This window comes from Anneissia japonica, unplaced genomic scaffold, assembly GCF_011630105.1.
Source record: "Anneissia japonica isolate Jap-2015-1 unplaced genomic scaffold, ASM1163010v1 scaffold640_len1575945_cov177, whole genome shotgun sequence".
Taxonomy (NCBI): domain Eukaryota; kingdom Metazoa; phylum Echinodermata; class Crinoidea; order Comatulida; family Comatulidae; genus Anneissia; species Anneissia japonica.
Window position 1 is genome coordinate 645,342 of NW_022684376.1, and position 13,962 is coordinate 659,303.

Below are 13,962 nucleotides of genomic sequence, written 5' to 3' on the forward strand. Positions count from 1 at the left end.
TGAAAAGAATCAAAGTAGTCGTTTGCGCAAGAATACCAGAATTGGTTGGAGCAACAGATTAAAATCAGCAACAATAAAGTATTCTTACATTGCTTCTTCCTTTGATGGCAAAACTGGTATGCTATTGGCTAAAGCAATCATAAGATGCGCTTGAGCCAAAGACAGATGGCAGGTCAGGTGCGGGCCATACATGGTTGCTAAGGACGGAGACAGACGTTTTTCAACCAGAGTTCCTAGGACCTGATGACATGCATGAAAAGAAGAAGAAATCATGTTACATACCAACACAATATAGTAACTGATAAAATATAGCACAATATTTGCACATGTAAACAGAATATAGTATACTGTAGGTCTCCCTCAAATTAAAGACCACTTTTGAGACTGGGGTTTCCATAGTCTTATAGCAGCTTTGGTCTCTAACCTTTAATTGGAGGGGACTTTAATTAGAGGAAGACCTGTAATTCTAATTGGCAACTCTTTACTCAGCAGCTCAACCCATAATATCTTAATGATTATTGTTGGTTTTAATAATTATTGCACAAAAATTAGATATAATAACTGCCACGATTAAAAAAATAATGCATGTAACAATTACCAAAAACAAACTAAAGAGCAAATTCACAAAGTTTAATGTATACCTTAATATTGACTGGATCTGTAACTGGCTTGTCTGTGTTGTATTTGAGAGACGACTGAGGGGGAAACATACAAATAAATAACGATAAATGTACAACAAAGATGGTAATGGCATAGGATTTCTAAAGCGCCTTCCTCAATCAAAATCGTATCTACGCGCTAATAAAAAGTAGGGATTAAACCATGAAATACTGTACCCTAAAAACTCACATAAGAAAAAAAAGGATAGAAAAACAGCAAAATATAGAAAATTACACACTATTTCACCACTTGGCTTAGGCCAGACAGCTATAAAGCCCCATCGAGACTATTACATTCTATTGACAACAAGCTTCTGTATGCCCATATATAGTCATGATGTGCCTATATATGGTCATGATGTGATGTCATCAAGACCATATTTAGGCATGTCACTATTTTTTTTCAAATACAATTTGATATCCTGGACAGGAATTTAGAAAATACTATAGATGAAGCCAAAGAGCTATGTAGCAGGAAGATTTAATCAGGTTGCACTGCTTGCATAGACTTTTCTGTTAAATATCTTAAATCCATTCACCTAATCTCATAATGTCAGTCTTAATAAAAGAAATATATACTGACCACAATAGCAGACACCTGTCTGAAGTTGCTATCAGCCGTTTGAGGTAGACGTTCACCATTAAGAATCCGATTCAGAACAGTCAGTGCTTCCGTGTACAGTCCGAGGTCTGTTAAAATTCTGACCTGCAAAAAACAAATTATTCAATTACATGAATGATACTGCTTTGAAAGAAACAAGATATGTTCCTCTACTTAATAATATATATGAAGTATTTAGTTTAGTATTTAGTGAAAGGGAGGTAACACCATTTGTGGGCTGAGAATCAACGTTAAGTCGGGGGTTCAAATTGACCTGGGGGAATGGGTAATAGCGTTGGAAATTCTTTGGATTGCAAAATGCATTATACAGTATATTCACAAAACAGTAAATGTTACAAATGAAATAAATGTATTCAAAGACATCCTATTGATTTACCTTGAGAATTCTTCCATCTATAGTTCGTTGAAGATCACGGCAGATGAAGGTTGTGAAATAGTTATACAAGGTAAGGAGAGGTAAGACCTAAAAACAAAGAGATATAAAATTCAATATTATGCAGCAGTCTCAATATTTTAATAAATGTGAAAACATTTCTTTAAAAAAAAATCACCCGCAAGCTTGGTCCACAAAGTTAAAGAAAAAAAAAATTATGAATAAATGTAGTTGTTTGTCTTGAGTAAAAAACTCCCTTACCTGCATAAATCAATAAATGTCAAGGTGTGCCTTGACAAATATAATGAAATTCCCATTCCATGAATAAAAAAATAGGTAAATAAAAGGTACATGTGGCTACTGAGCTCATAATAAGAAATACTGGTGTGGCGCTTTTCATGCACGACGTCGGTAAACGTTTGAAATTTACAACCTCTAACCAACGTCGGCCCAACTGTTGTCACCAACCTCCACTATCGTTTACCAACATCGGGCCAACAAAGTACAGTGACGTTGGGACAATGTCTATAATCACATCCTAATATTTACAACCTCTAACCAACGTCGGACCAACGGTTGTAACCAACCTCCATTCCAAATGTTTACCGACGTCGGGCCAACAGCGTTCTGTGACGATGAGACAAGGTCTGTAATCACATTTAATATTTACAACCTCTGGAAAACGTCGGCCAAACAGTGGTAACCAACATCTATTTCAAACATTTACTATAAAAATGTCAGAGAAAAAGTTTTTGATCACGTGACTAAATGACGCTCGCTGATTAGTCGGTTTATCTGTCAATCAAATCTCGTCAAAATGTTAATTGTCTGTAGGAGCGTGTGGCGCAGCCTGTAAGGTGTTGGACTTCTGATCGTGAGATCGGGAGTTCGAGACCGACGCTCGCCGCACTGCTTGTGCGTGCCAATTTAAAAGAAAATTAGAATAGTATTCTATCAAAGAAGATTTTATTAATTTCAGTTTGGATAATCATACCATTAGGTTGTGTCTGCCTCGGAACAGTTCTTCCGTAACCCATCTTAAACAAGACACAAGGGTTCTTCCCTCACATCGGAACTTGTCCGACAGGAGGTCAACACCCGGCACTAGGTACTGGACTTCGCAACCTTCACCTATCTCATAGAGGGCGTAGTCGCGATCAGCAGTTGGGTGTGGGAGCGAGGTACAGAAGATGGCTTTGAACAAAAACGCTGACAGGAAACAACTCTCCATACGCAAACCCAAATCGGATGTTAAAATATATCTAGAAAAATGTAATAAAACAATCAATGAAAACATTTACAATCTTTATGATCATGATTATTTTAACTTTAATTTTTTTAATCATTACTCATTATCATTATAATTTTATAATGACCATTTTAATAAATAAAAAAAATATGAGTATGATATGATAACTTTTAAAAAAATTTGAATTATCTTAAAGTAGCATAAAAAATTAGACTAAAGGGAGCATGAAACAAACTATGAGTGATGCAAGCCATCATGTTTGAATCTTCGGAAGTATATTTGTTCACCTTTCATTACTGAAAATAAACAAATACAGCTTGCAATAGAATCACAATGGCTTGATTTTCTTATCTTCAGAGTTTGTTATACTGCCATAAAACCCTGAATTAAAGCCCTGGGATTCTTGTTTTTTGTGAACTTGGGTGGGCTTCCTTTCAAGATGGGCTTCATTTTGAAATGGGCTTCTTTTCGAGGCTACTTTTGTAAACTAAAGAGGGGTGCTTCAATTCGAGATGGGCTTCTTCTCAAGATTAAGCCAATTCTACATTTTTACGGTACCTTGTGTCAAATATATCGGTGGACCCCACAGTTTCTTAAAGACTTACTGAGCAATCTTTGATGCAAGAATGGCTCCTAGAAGACATCCCCACATTCCACATCTTTGCAACAACTGGCTGCTGATGTCATCCTCACTGCTTCCACCAAGAATTTTCCTCCATGTGTGAAGGGTGTCAGTTGTCTTTAGGATCAAGTCCAGTGCCTCAGACCACCATCTAAATGCAGCTCTGCATTACAAATTTAAGCAAAAAAAAAAAAGAAATAGATATAATTCTTTTTATTTATTTATTTATTTCTGTATATGTACACATACAAAAAATGTACATTGGGCAGCAAAAGCTGAAAATATTGTATTTAGAATTACTTAAGAATATAAAAAAAATTACAAAAAAAAAAAAATATCTTTAAACATTAACAAATTCAAATATATATATAAACATTAAGGCCATTCAAGTACAATATTGCCCAATAACAGCCCATCAAATCTAATAAATACAAAGAAGTTTATTGAGCTAGTTTTAATACTAATATTATTATGCTTATTTAAAATTCGGTGTTAAATCAGAAATTCACTTTGACCCACCGGCCGAATTTTATGCCCACCCCTGCTGTACCTTATATTGCCAGAATGGTAGTGAAGATTTCCCAGTTCATGGCTCCCTTGAGCAGCTAAGTCTGTATGTTTCCTTGACAACAGCATTTCTGTACAAAAAATCATATTAATGAAAGACAGACAATACAATAACACTCTGTTAATAGTACATTAATTTTAATCTTGTCAAATTTTCATAGAAACACATATATATATATATATAATTTATTATATCATGTTTAGTAACACAATACAGGAGAATATTACTAAATTATATTACATTCCTGATATGATAATTTTTCTGTGCTTGATGGCTTGTTAATGAATATAGTTATACTTCTTGCTGATGGATGATTCCATTATTTTCAAGGTAAGTTCTTTCAAGGAAGCTTAATTGGCATGTATCAATTCATTCAGGTTATCATTTACTAGACTATCAGTATTATACCAGAAATAATCACAAATAAGAATAGCCAACCTATTGTTTTACTGTAGGATGACATGACAACAGCTAGCTGGGACTTTGGCAAAGCTGGAGTTTGGATGTCCGTCATGTTACTGAATTCTGATTTCCTGAGATCAGGTGGCACGTCACTTTGTATCTTATCATCTGTCTCACTGAAATCTACACGACTTTGCCTGCCCATATTAGGGCCTAAATTAAAACATGACAACAAGCAAATTTGTTACATTAATGAATCAACAAATACAAACAGTTTTTGAGATGATTACTAAAAATCACTGTCTATGTTAAAGTAATGAATTTAAATAAATTAATTATATACAGGTCTCCCTCAACTTAAAGACCACTTTTTGGGAACAGGGGTTCATGGACTTTTATCAACTTTGGTCTCTAATTAGTATAATAAATCCAAAAGACACTTGTTAATTTGGGGCCTTGTAAAAGTGGTCTTTAATTGGAGGGGTCTTTAATTAGAGGGAGACAAGTATTTGGATTAAATATATTTTATCAGAATTAATTATATTTTATCAGTAGCTATTTTTAAGGCCAAACTCAAACCTCACTTTTTTAACATTTACATTTTACTTCGGTTTAGTGATATTGGCATTATTATTCTTATTACTATTAATATCACTTTTTTCATATTTTATGTAGCATATATCTTCTAGCTTTCAGTTAAAATTTAGAACAAGCAATATTTTCTTGCCTAACATGTACGTACATTAAATAGTGTTTTTAAATTCTTTGCATGAGCTTAAATTGGCAAAGACAGCATAGCTTTTAAACAAAAATATCTTTTCTATTATGATCACCTTTGTAAATTAGAAAGACTGTATCGAGTACATAAACAAAGCATAAAAATTAGAAGCTAAACCAACAAGCTTATACACTATGAACACCAGGACATACATCATTTGTGTCTGATGTGATTCCATAAGACCACAATGATGCATTGTACAACATATCATTTTAAACGACAATCCGCCCCAGAGTGTAACCTCATCAGTCATACTAGCATTGCACCAGGCAAGCGTTTACTGAAATTTTTAAGGCCAAACTTAAACTTTTGAACAAGTAACTACTATGTACATAATTTATACATTTGTAAATTTTGATCAATAATGATCCAATCAATTTTTATGTCCACTCTGGTTGAGGGATATCAGAATAAGACTTGGTGTTGATGTGATCATTTGAGTTTCTGTCCTGTAATTTGATTTAATGTACTGTCTAATTTTCTGATATATCCATGTTTAAATTTGATTTAATGTTGATGTGATCAATTTAGTTTACATTTCTTTTTACTCGTTTTTACCTGTAATCGTGTAATTTTGCTTTTTAATGACTCCCACCAGGGCAATGTAAATAATGTGCAATTTAGATTCGTCTACAAAGATGTGTATAAGAGACAGATATTATATACCTCATATACTGCAACAAATGCAACGAGGGAAACTATGTTGAAGTTTATTGAGCTAGTTTTAATACTAATATTATTATGCTTATTTAAAATTCGGTGTTAAATCAGAAATTCACTTTGACCCACCGGCCGAATTTTATGCCCACCCCTGCTGTACCTTATATTGCCAGAATGGTAGTGAAGATTTCCCAGTTCATGGCTCCCTTGAGCAGCTAAGTCTGTATGTTTCCTTGACAACAGCATTTCTGTACAAAAAATCATATTAATGAAAGACAGACAATACAATAACACTCTGTTAATAGTACATTAATTTTAATCTTGTCAAATTTTCATAGAAACACATATATATATATATATAATTTATTATATCATGTTTAGTAACACAATACAGGAGAATATTACTAAATTATATTACATTCCTGATATGATACTTTTTCTGTGCTTGATGGCTTGTTAATGAATATAATTATACTTCTTGCTGATGGATGATTCCATTATTTTCAAGGTAAGTTCTTTCAAGAAAGCTTAATTGGCATGTATCAATTCATTCAGGTTATCATTTACTAGACTATCAGTATTATACCAGAAATAATCCCAAATAAGAATAGCCAACCTATTGTTTTACTGTAGGATGACATGACGACAGCTAGCTGGGACTTTGGCAAAGCTGGAGTTTGGATGTCCGTCAGGTTACTGAATTCTGATTTCCTGAGATCAGGTGGCACGTCACTTTGTATCTTATCATCTGTCTCACTGAAATCTACACGACTTTGCCTGCCCATATTAGGACCTAAATTAATACATGACAACAAATTTGTTACATTAATGAATCAACAAATACAACAGTTTTTGAGATGATTACTAAAAATCACTGTCTATGTTAAAGTAATGAATTTGAATAAATTAATTATATACAGGTCTCCCTCAACTTAAAGACCACTTTTTGGGAACAGGGGTTCATGGACTTTTATCAACTTTGGTCTCTAATTGGTATAATAAATCCAAAAGACACTTGTTAATTTGGGGCCTTGTAAAATTGGTCTTTAATTGGAGGGGTCTTTAATTAGAGAGAGACATGTATTTGGATTATTAAATATATTTTATCAGAATTAATTATATTTTATCAGTAGCTATTTTTAAGGCCAAACTGAAACCTCACTTTTTTAACATTTACTTTTTACTTCGGTTTAGTGATATTGGCATTATTATTCTTATTACTATTAATATCAATTTTTTTCATATTTTATGTAGAATATATCTTCTAGCTTTCAGTTCAAAAATTAGAACAATTAGAATTTTCTTGCCTAACATGTACGTACATTAAATAGTGTTTTTATATTCTTTGCATGAGCTTAAATTGGCAAAGACAGCATAGCTTTTAAACAAAAATATCTTTTCTATTATGATCACCTTTGTAAATTAGAAAGACTGTATCGAGTACATAAACAAAGCATAAAAATTAGAAGCTAAACCAACAAGCTTATACACTATGAACACCAGGACATACATCATTTGTGTCTGATGTGATTCCATAAGACCACAATGATGCATTATACAACATATCATTTTAAACGACAATCCGCCCCAGAGTGTAACCTACTGGCATTGCAACAGGCAAGCATTTACTGAAAGCATAAAGAATTTGTCAGCTGAGGCAGTATGTGCCAGGTTATATTTTCTGAAAATCACTCAATATAAATTGTGTACAACAAAAGGCTTACATATTTGTTGGCCAGCTAGATAAAGAATCAGCAGTTTCCTGGAGTGTTGTAGCGCCCTCGATGTGTAGTAACATATGTCCAATGCTTGACGGAAGTTTTGAAGACTATCGGCAACATCCAATGGAACACACACAAGCTTCATTGCATCACACGCACCTGAAAAATATTACAATATATTGACATGTATAAGGAGATGGGGATTTACACATGTATTTTATATTTAAAAATTAATGGAAAATTCCACTATTTTGTAAGTTGGTTTTAGAAAGAAAAAACTTGCCATATATCAAAATAGATACAAAAATATAATATATCAATAAAAGTAGAATCATCTTAATTTACTGGTTGCATTAATAACTAACTTGAATGAGGAGTATGCTACTTACCCCCATACACATTGTGCCCCTCTGGATCAATTCTTCCCCCCATCTCCAATGGTTCAGACACCCTCTCATGGTGACCACTAATCAGCTGTACATTCATGTAGTTCTTAGCAGTGATGGGTACATCGTTGGCTTCAGCAGCCAACCTGAAGGCACTCTGAGGGGGTTCTGGTCCACCGTATGCCTTGATCCTGGAAATCAACTTCTGCTGGGCTTGGCAAATTAATGGTCCAATCTGCTCTGAATATCGTTCACTATATAAACAAGGGACATTGATTTAATTTATTTAAATGAGGATGGCATGTGTCATTAGCATGTGTATATGAGCTACTTTTGAAGATACAGTATGAGAACATTTAGAACCCTTTCCTTTCTCTTTGAGTCATATTCTTGAACTACACTAAGTGGGTGAGAACAAAATTTTGCTTTCTCTGTCAGATATATATTTTACTTGGTTAATAAAGAATAAAAACATCATTCCTTTATGACCGAGCCACTTACAGTACTTCGTTTTCTTATTTAGCAAAATGTTTTTTTTTTTCAAAAGCATGAGGGCAGAGGAGAAATACACTAATAGTTGGATTCATCACTTCAATATTTGGTGAGGACATTCAATCTTAACTGCTTTTTCTGTGAAAAATGTATACTTATTTGGTGAGGATATTAATGTAAGGCTACGTTCAGACTTGGAGATAAGCCAGGCTTGAGTTACGCCTGGCTCAACTTTAAGCCCGGCTTAACTTTGCCGGGCGTTCAGACTAGCAGGTTTAGCCAGACGAGAATTTGCATAATAATGAACCGTAACCTGAAAACGTGTTTCAAAACATATTGCTCGCGAAATGTACGCTCGCTCACAGCGTACGTAATTGGATGATGATTGGTCATTTCGTCACCCGAAGTCAATGTAAGACCCCCAGCAACGATTAAAGCCCGGCTTAGAAAAGTGGCGCGCCAGGCCTAGTTACTATAGGAACACAGCCCGGCTTGAGATAAGCCACCTAGTTCAGACTGGCAGGTGGATAAACCCGGTGAGTTGAGCCGGGTTTATCCCCCTAGTCTGAACTAGGCCTAAATCTCATTAATATTTCTGTGAGAGAATTAATTCACTTTTTTTGATGAGGATATTAAACCTCACTGGTACATTAGCAGGACATTCATTTCACTTACTTGGTGAGGACATTAAACCTCATTGCAATATCAGTAAGCTTTTCCCACTGCTGTTCATAGTACAGCATCTCCAGGACTCGCAGTATCATACGTCTGATCCAGTGTTTGTCCACCATGCTACAGTCATCCAAGTACTTCTCAAACTTCAGGCTAGTGCCACCAATTTCATCAGTAACGTTGCCCATCAGGTCACTGTTTACCATATCTTTCATATTTTTCTTGGCCTAAGAATGGATATGGTAATAATAAATAATCTGAAATAATTCTCATTAAACACTAACCATGGAATTTGTAAGAGCATACTGTAGGAATACTATAAATAACCCATTCATTGCTTGTGAATCATTTTTCATATTCATCTTCATTATCAATATCATTATCAAGATTTTAGGATTTATTCATTTCATGTCTTATATTGCATGTCATGTATTAAGATGATCTGTAAAAACGGTTGGAAACAACTGAATGTGAAAAAGCGCAGGGATGTAACTTATTGACAAAGACGGCAGCGATGATGGCATGTTATTATAGCATATTGCAAATATAATGTTGCTGTAAACAACACAATTTAAAACAATTAGATTATACAACTTGAAAAGACACATACATTTTTTGATCAGATGTCTACTGGCTTGCATTTGGAAAACACAATACAAGATAATTTTCTTGACATTTTCCCCCTCCAAGTGCATTGGAATTGGATTTATTTGGTGGAAACACCAAGGATAGCCCAAGAAAGCTTAAAGGAAGACTCATTGGGCAGTACACAAGGAGACAATCCCCCACTCTATTTCGAAGAGTGTACTGCATTCTTTAACGTGCACATATGCCATAAATGCACACGGGACCATAAACGTCTCATCCGAAAGACAGTGTGTATTGTAACTTGTATTTCAGCCCTCCAGCTGAAACACAAGGAGAGGCAGCGATGGGAATTGAACCGGAAAACCTAGAGATCTCCACGGTTCAGCGCACACACAGTGGCTACCACCAGATTAGCCGACTGACCTAAGCTGCTCTCTCATATCATTATGAGAATTGCAAACAAAACAAACAATACCTTTGTGTTACTGTTGTTTTGCAACGCTGCAAGCATGTCCAGAATGCAGTCTGCAGCCACAAAGAACGGCTGACACACAATGGATCTCATGGCTTCAACAGACAGGATCCCGGAGGCATGGCCGTTGGCAAAACAATACAGAAGACTGGTGTGCGCACAGTTCCACATGGCTCTGCTGGCATTCTGTAGAAGGGTCCAATGCTGACCACGATGGGCTAGGACCTACATAGAAAAGAAAAAAAAAAACACAAGCCATTTTTAAGATGATAGACCAGTAGAATTATTATATTATATTTTAACGTTCTAAATGTCCAATATAGATCTGCGCTTATATGAAGGTCATTTACACACAGAAATGTTGGTGACTATATTTAGGCATGGACAGGGCTTTATCAGAGAGTCAAGGTGCCCAAATATACAAACAATAGGTCATATTCAGATGCATAATTCATAGTCAAAACTGTCATGACTTACAATAGCCTTCTTCAAGTTGTTGAAAGTTTTGGTCAGGTCACTGGTGAGTGCATGTAATGTAATTGCGTTGTAGTCCTGATGGTGCCCAGCATGTTTTGTCACTTTCTCCGTGTCAATTGACCGATACGTTGGCAGACTATCAGACTGTTTATCGCTAGGTGGTGGCGGCAACTGAGGTAATTGTTTACCTGGAAACAAGTACAATATCAATGTAAATAATAATAGCAAGCATCAAAATAATAAATGCTTGCTTGATGGATGTTTCCAGAGTGTCAATAGAACTTAACAACTGACCAATCAGATCATATTATTCAATGGGCAGGCCAGGAATATTTGCATGCCTCAAATACACACAAGTTTATGTTTGAAATACGTAGCTCAGTCGGCTAAACTGGTGGTAGCAACTTTGGGTGTGCCAAACCCCTGGAGATTTCTTTGTTCCCGGTTCAATTGTATCTGATGCTTCCCTTGTATTTCCACTGGAGGGCTGAAACGTAAGTTTAAGATAGCACATCGTCTTTCGGATGAGACATTTAAGCTATTGTTCCTGTGTGCATATGGTCCTGTGTACATGTAAAGAATGCCGAATAAATCCATCCATCCAACCACACTAATAAGCCATGTTTCTCGATTAATAGCTGTCGTTTTGTAAGATGTTAACTACATATCCAAGTAACTCAGTCTATTACTACAGCAGCCCTTTTTTTTCCCTGCACCTACATTGCTGAAATCATTGTTTGCAAATAATAGTACATATAGTTTTATCAATATTTTTTCTACATCATAATATAATAAATCTACTTATATATTATTATTCTAGCTGTTGTAACATAGTACCCTATAGTTGCATGGCACCTAAGGCGTTCACCCCTCTTGTTCCCCAGAGCATACCTGTAGTAGTGTTGCAATCCGTGACTAACCGTATGTACATTCCTGAGGTTGTATTTTCCTACCATTCCTCCAGGAAGTTGCCACCACTATAGCAAAGCATGTGTTCCCAAATTATTATGACCATTACTAATTAAATGAGTCATCAATCCCTGTTTCCTGTCCCCATGTATATTTGTACCTGTGTTTAGTTAGGAAATCAGTTCGAGTATTGATTTTAGAGACAATTACATCAGTCCTAATCAGTGTACTCCTCAACATTGTTTTTATATTAAAGTATATTTGCAACTATTTTACTTTTGTCTCCTGCTACCTTATTACATTGGCTTGGCTCTCGACACATTACCGATACATGGTGGCTAGCGGTGGTTCTAACCTATAAGCACAAATTCGTAACATTATTATGTACTAATATCCAATGGGAACCAATAGATTAAAATATTATGATAATAAAAAAAAAACCATTATAATATAACTTATACCACTGTGATTACGATACATACCGATGGAGGCTGCTGCTGCTACTTCAATAGCAGAGTTATATGCTCTCAATTCGTGCTTTCCAATGCCAATTTGTTTTAACTGTTGCATAATTGGATCCTTTGTGCCATCTCTTCTCTGCTCTTGACGAGTAACTGCTCTTGATGGACCGCCATCCCAGCCTACCACCAAGGTGCCAGATGTCTCAAAAGTAACCCATTCGTTGTCAATGTAAGATGATCTGTAAAAATGGTTGGAAACAATTGATTAATGTACAAAAGTGTAGGGATGTAACTTATTGACAATGATGGCAGCGATGGTGGCAATAGCAATGACGATGGTGCTGATGATGATGATTTTGATTACAATGTTAATAATGATAACAATGGTGATAATGATGATTGTGATATTAAAATATGAACGGTGGTGATGATGATGATTTTGATTACAATGTTGATTTTGATTACAATGTTGATGATGATAACAATGGTGATAATGATGATTATGATATTAAAATATGAACGGTGCTGATGATGACAATTTTGATTACAATGTTGATAATGATAACAATGGTGATAATGATGATTGTGATATTAAAATATGAACGGTGCTGATGATGACGATTTTGATGACAACGGTGATAATGATAACAATGGTGATAATGATGATTGTGATATTAAAATATGAACGGTGGTGATGATGACAATTTTGATTACAATGTTGATAATGATAACAATGGTGATAATGATGATTATGATATTAAAATATGAACAGTGATGATGATGACGATTTTGATGACAACGGTGATAATGATAACAATGGTGATAATGTTGATTATGATATTAAAATATGAACGGTGCAGATGATGACGATTTTGATGACAATGGTGATAATGATAACAATGGTGATAATGATGATTATGATATTAAAATATGAACGGTGCTGATGATGACGATTTTGATGACAACGGTGATAATGATAACAATGGTGATAATGATGATTATGATATTAAAATATGAACAGTGATGATGATGACGATTTTGATGACAACGGTGATAATGATAACAATGGTGATAATGATGATTATGATATTAAAATATGAACGGAGCTGATGATGATTTTGATGACAACGGTGATAATGATAACAATGGTGATAATGATGATTATGATATTAAAATATGAACGGTGCTGATGATGACAATTTTGATGACAATGTTGATAATGATAACATGGTGATAATGATGATTATGATATTAAAATATGAACGGAAAGTACATTAAAATATATTCATGTATATCATTCTAATTTTAAAAAAATGAAGCCTTGCTGACATGATGGCGCTACTTACGACTAACATACTATTATTTGAAAAATAACATATCATGCCGGTTCTGGTGGTACGTTGCTGATGATAATGATGATGATGAAAAAGATGATAACTATGATGATAAAGGCAGCAACAATAACTATGACAAAGACAATGCTGATAATGATTGCTGATGCTGATGATTGTGATGAAGATATTTCATGATTAGTCAAAATATGATTGTATCCTTGTTCAGATTATCAAGATCTTCAAACAAAATGTAATCTTTATGCTGAGAATTTTTAATTTTTTTTTATGATGAAGACAGAGAAATTAATCTATCTATAGTTAATGCTGGTTTTTTAAAGCCAGGCCCCGAAGGAAAAAACAATTTCGATATGTTGTACAACTGATTTTTCCAAGACACAAACAGTATATTTGACGAAAACCTTCGGGCATTATTATAACCACCCATTTTACACCTTTTGCATTTTTATATATTCAAAAATATGCATCTCATTAACCGTGTCTTAGAAAATTCAGTTGG

At 34.7% G+C, this 13,962-nt stretch overlaps 1 protein-coding gene across 4 annotated transcripts in view; it reads right to left on the reverse strand.

Annotated features, from left to right (window-relative positions):
• LOC117105565 (cilia- and flagella-associated protein 54-like) overlaps positions 1-13,962 on the reverse strand; it is a 53,274-nt gene that overhangs the window by 11,505 nt on the left and 27,807 nt on the right. For all 4 annotated transcript variants that reach the window (XM_033246770.1, XM_033246762.1, XM_033246755.1 and 1 more), the window contains 14 exons: positions 12,133-12,350; positions 10,742-10,929; positions 10,268-10,489; positions 9,208-9,431; positions 8,044-8,294; positions 7,658-7,813; positions 4,532-4,708; positions 4,076-4,163; positions 3,509-3,688; positions 2,649-2,916; positions 1,658-1,744; positions 1,243-1,365; positions 642-695; positions 89-240 (listed from right to left, as the gene is read on the reverse strand). In XM_033246770.1, coding sequence (XP_033102661.1) covers positions 89-240; positions 642-695; positions 1,243-1,365; positions 1,658-1,744; positions 2,649-2,916; positions 3,509-3,688; positions 4,076-4,163; positions 4,532-4,708; positions 7,658-7,813; positions 8,044-8,294; positions 9,208-9,431; positions 10,268-10,489; positions 10,742-10,929; positions 12,133-12,350 — 2,388 coding nt within the window. The remainder of the gene's footprint in view (positions 1-88; positions 241-641; positions 696-1,242; positions 1,366-1,657; positions 1,745-2,648; positions 2,917-3,508; positions 3,689-4,075; positions 4,164-4,531; positions 4,709-7,657; positions 7,814-8,043; positions 8,295-9,207; positions 9,432-10,267; positions 10,490-10,741; positions 10,930-12,132; positions 12,351-13,962) is intronic.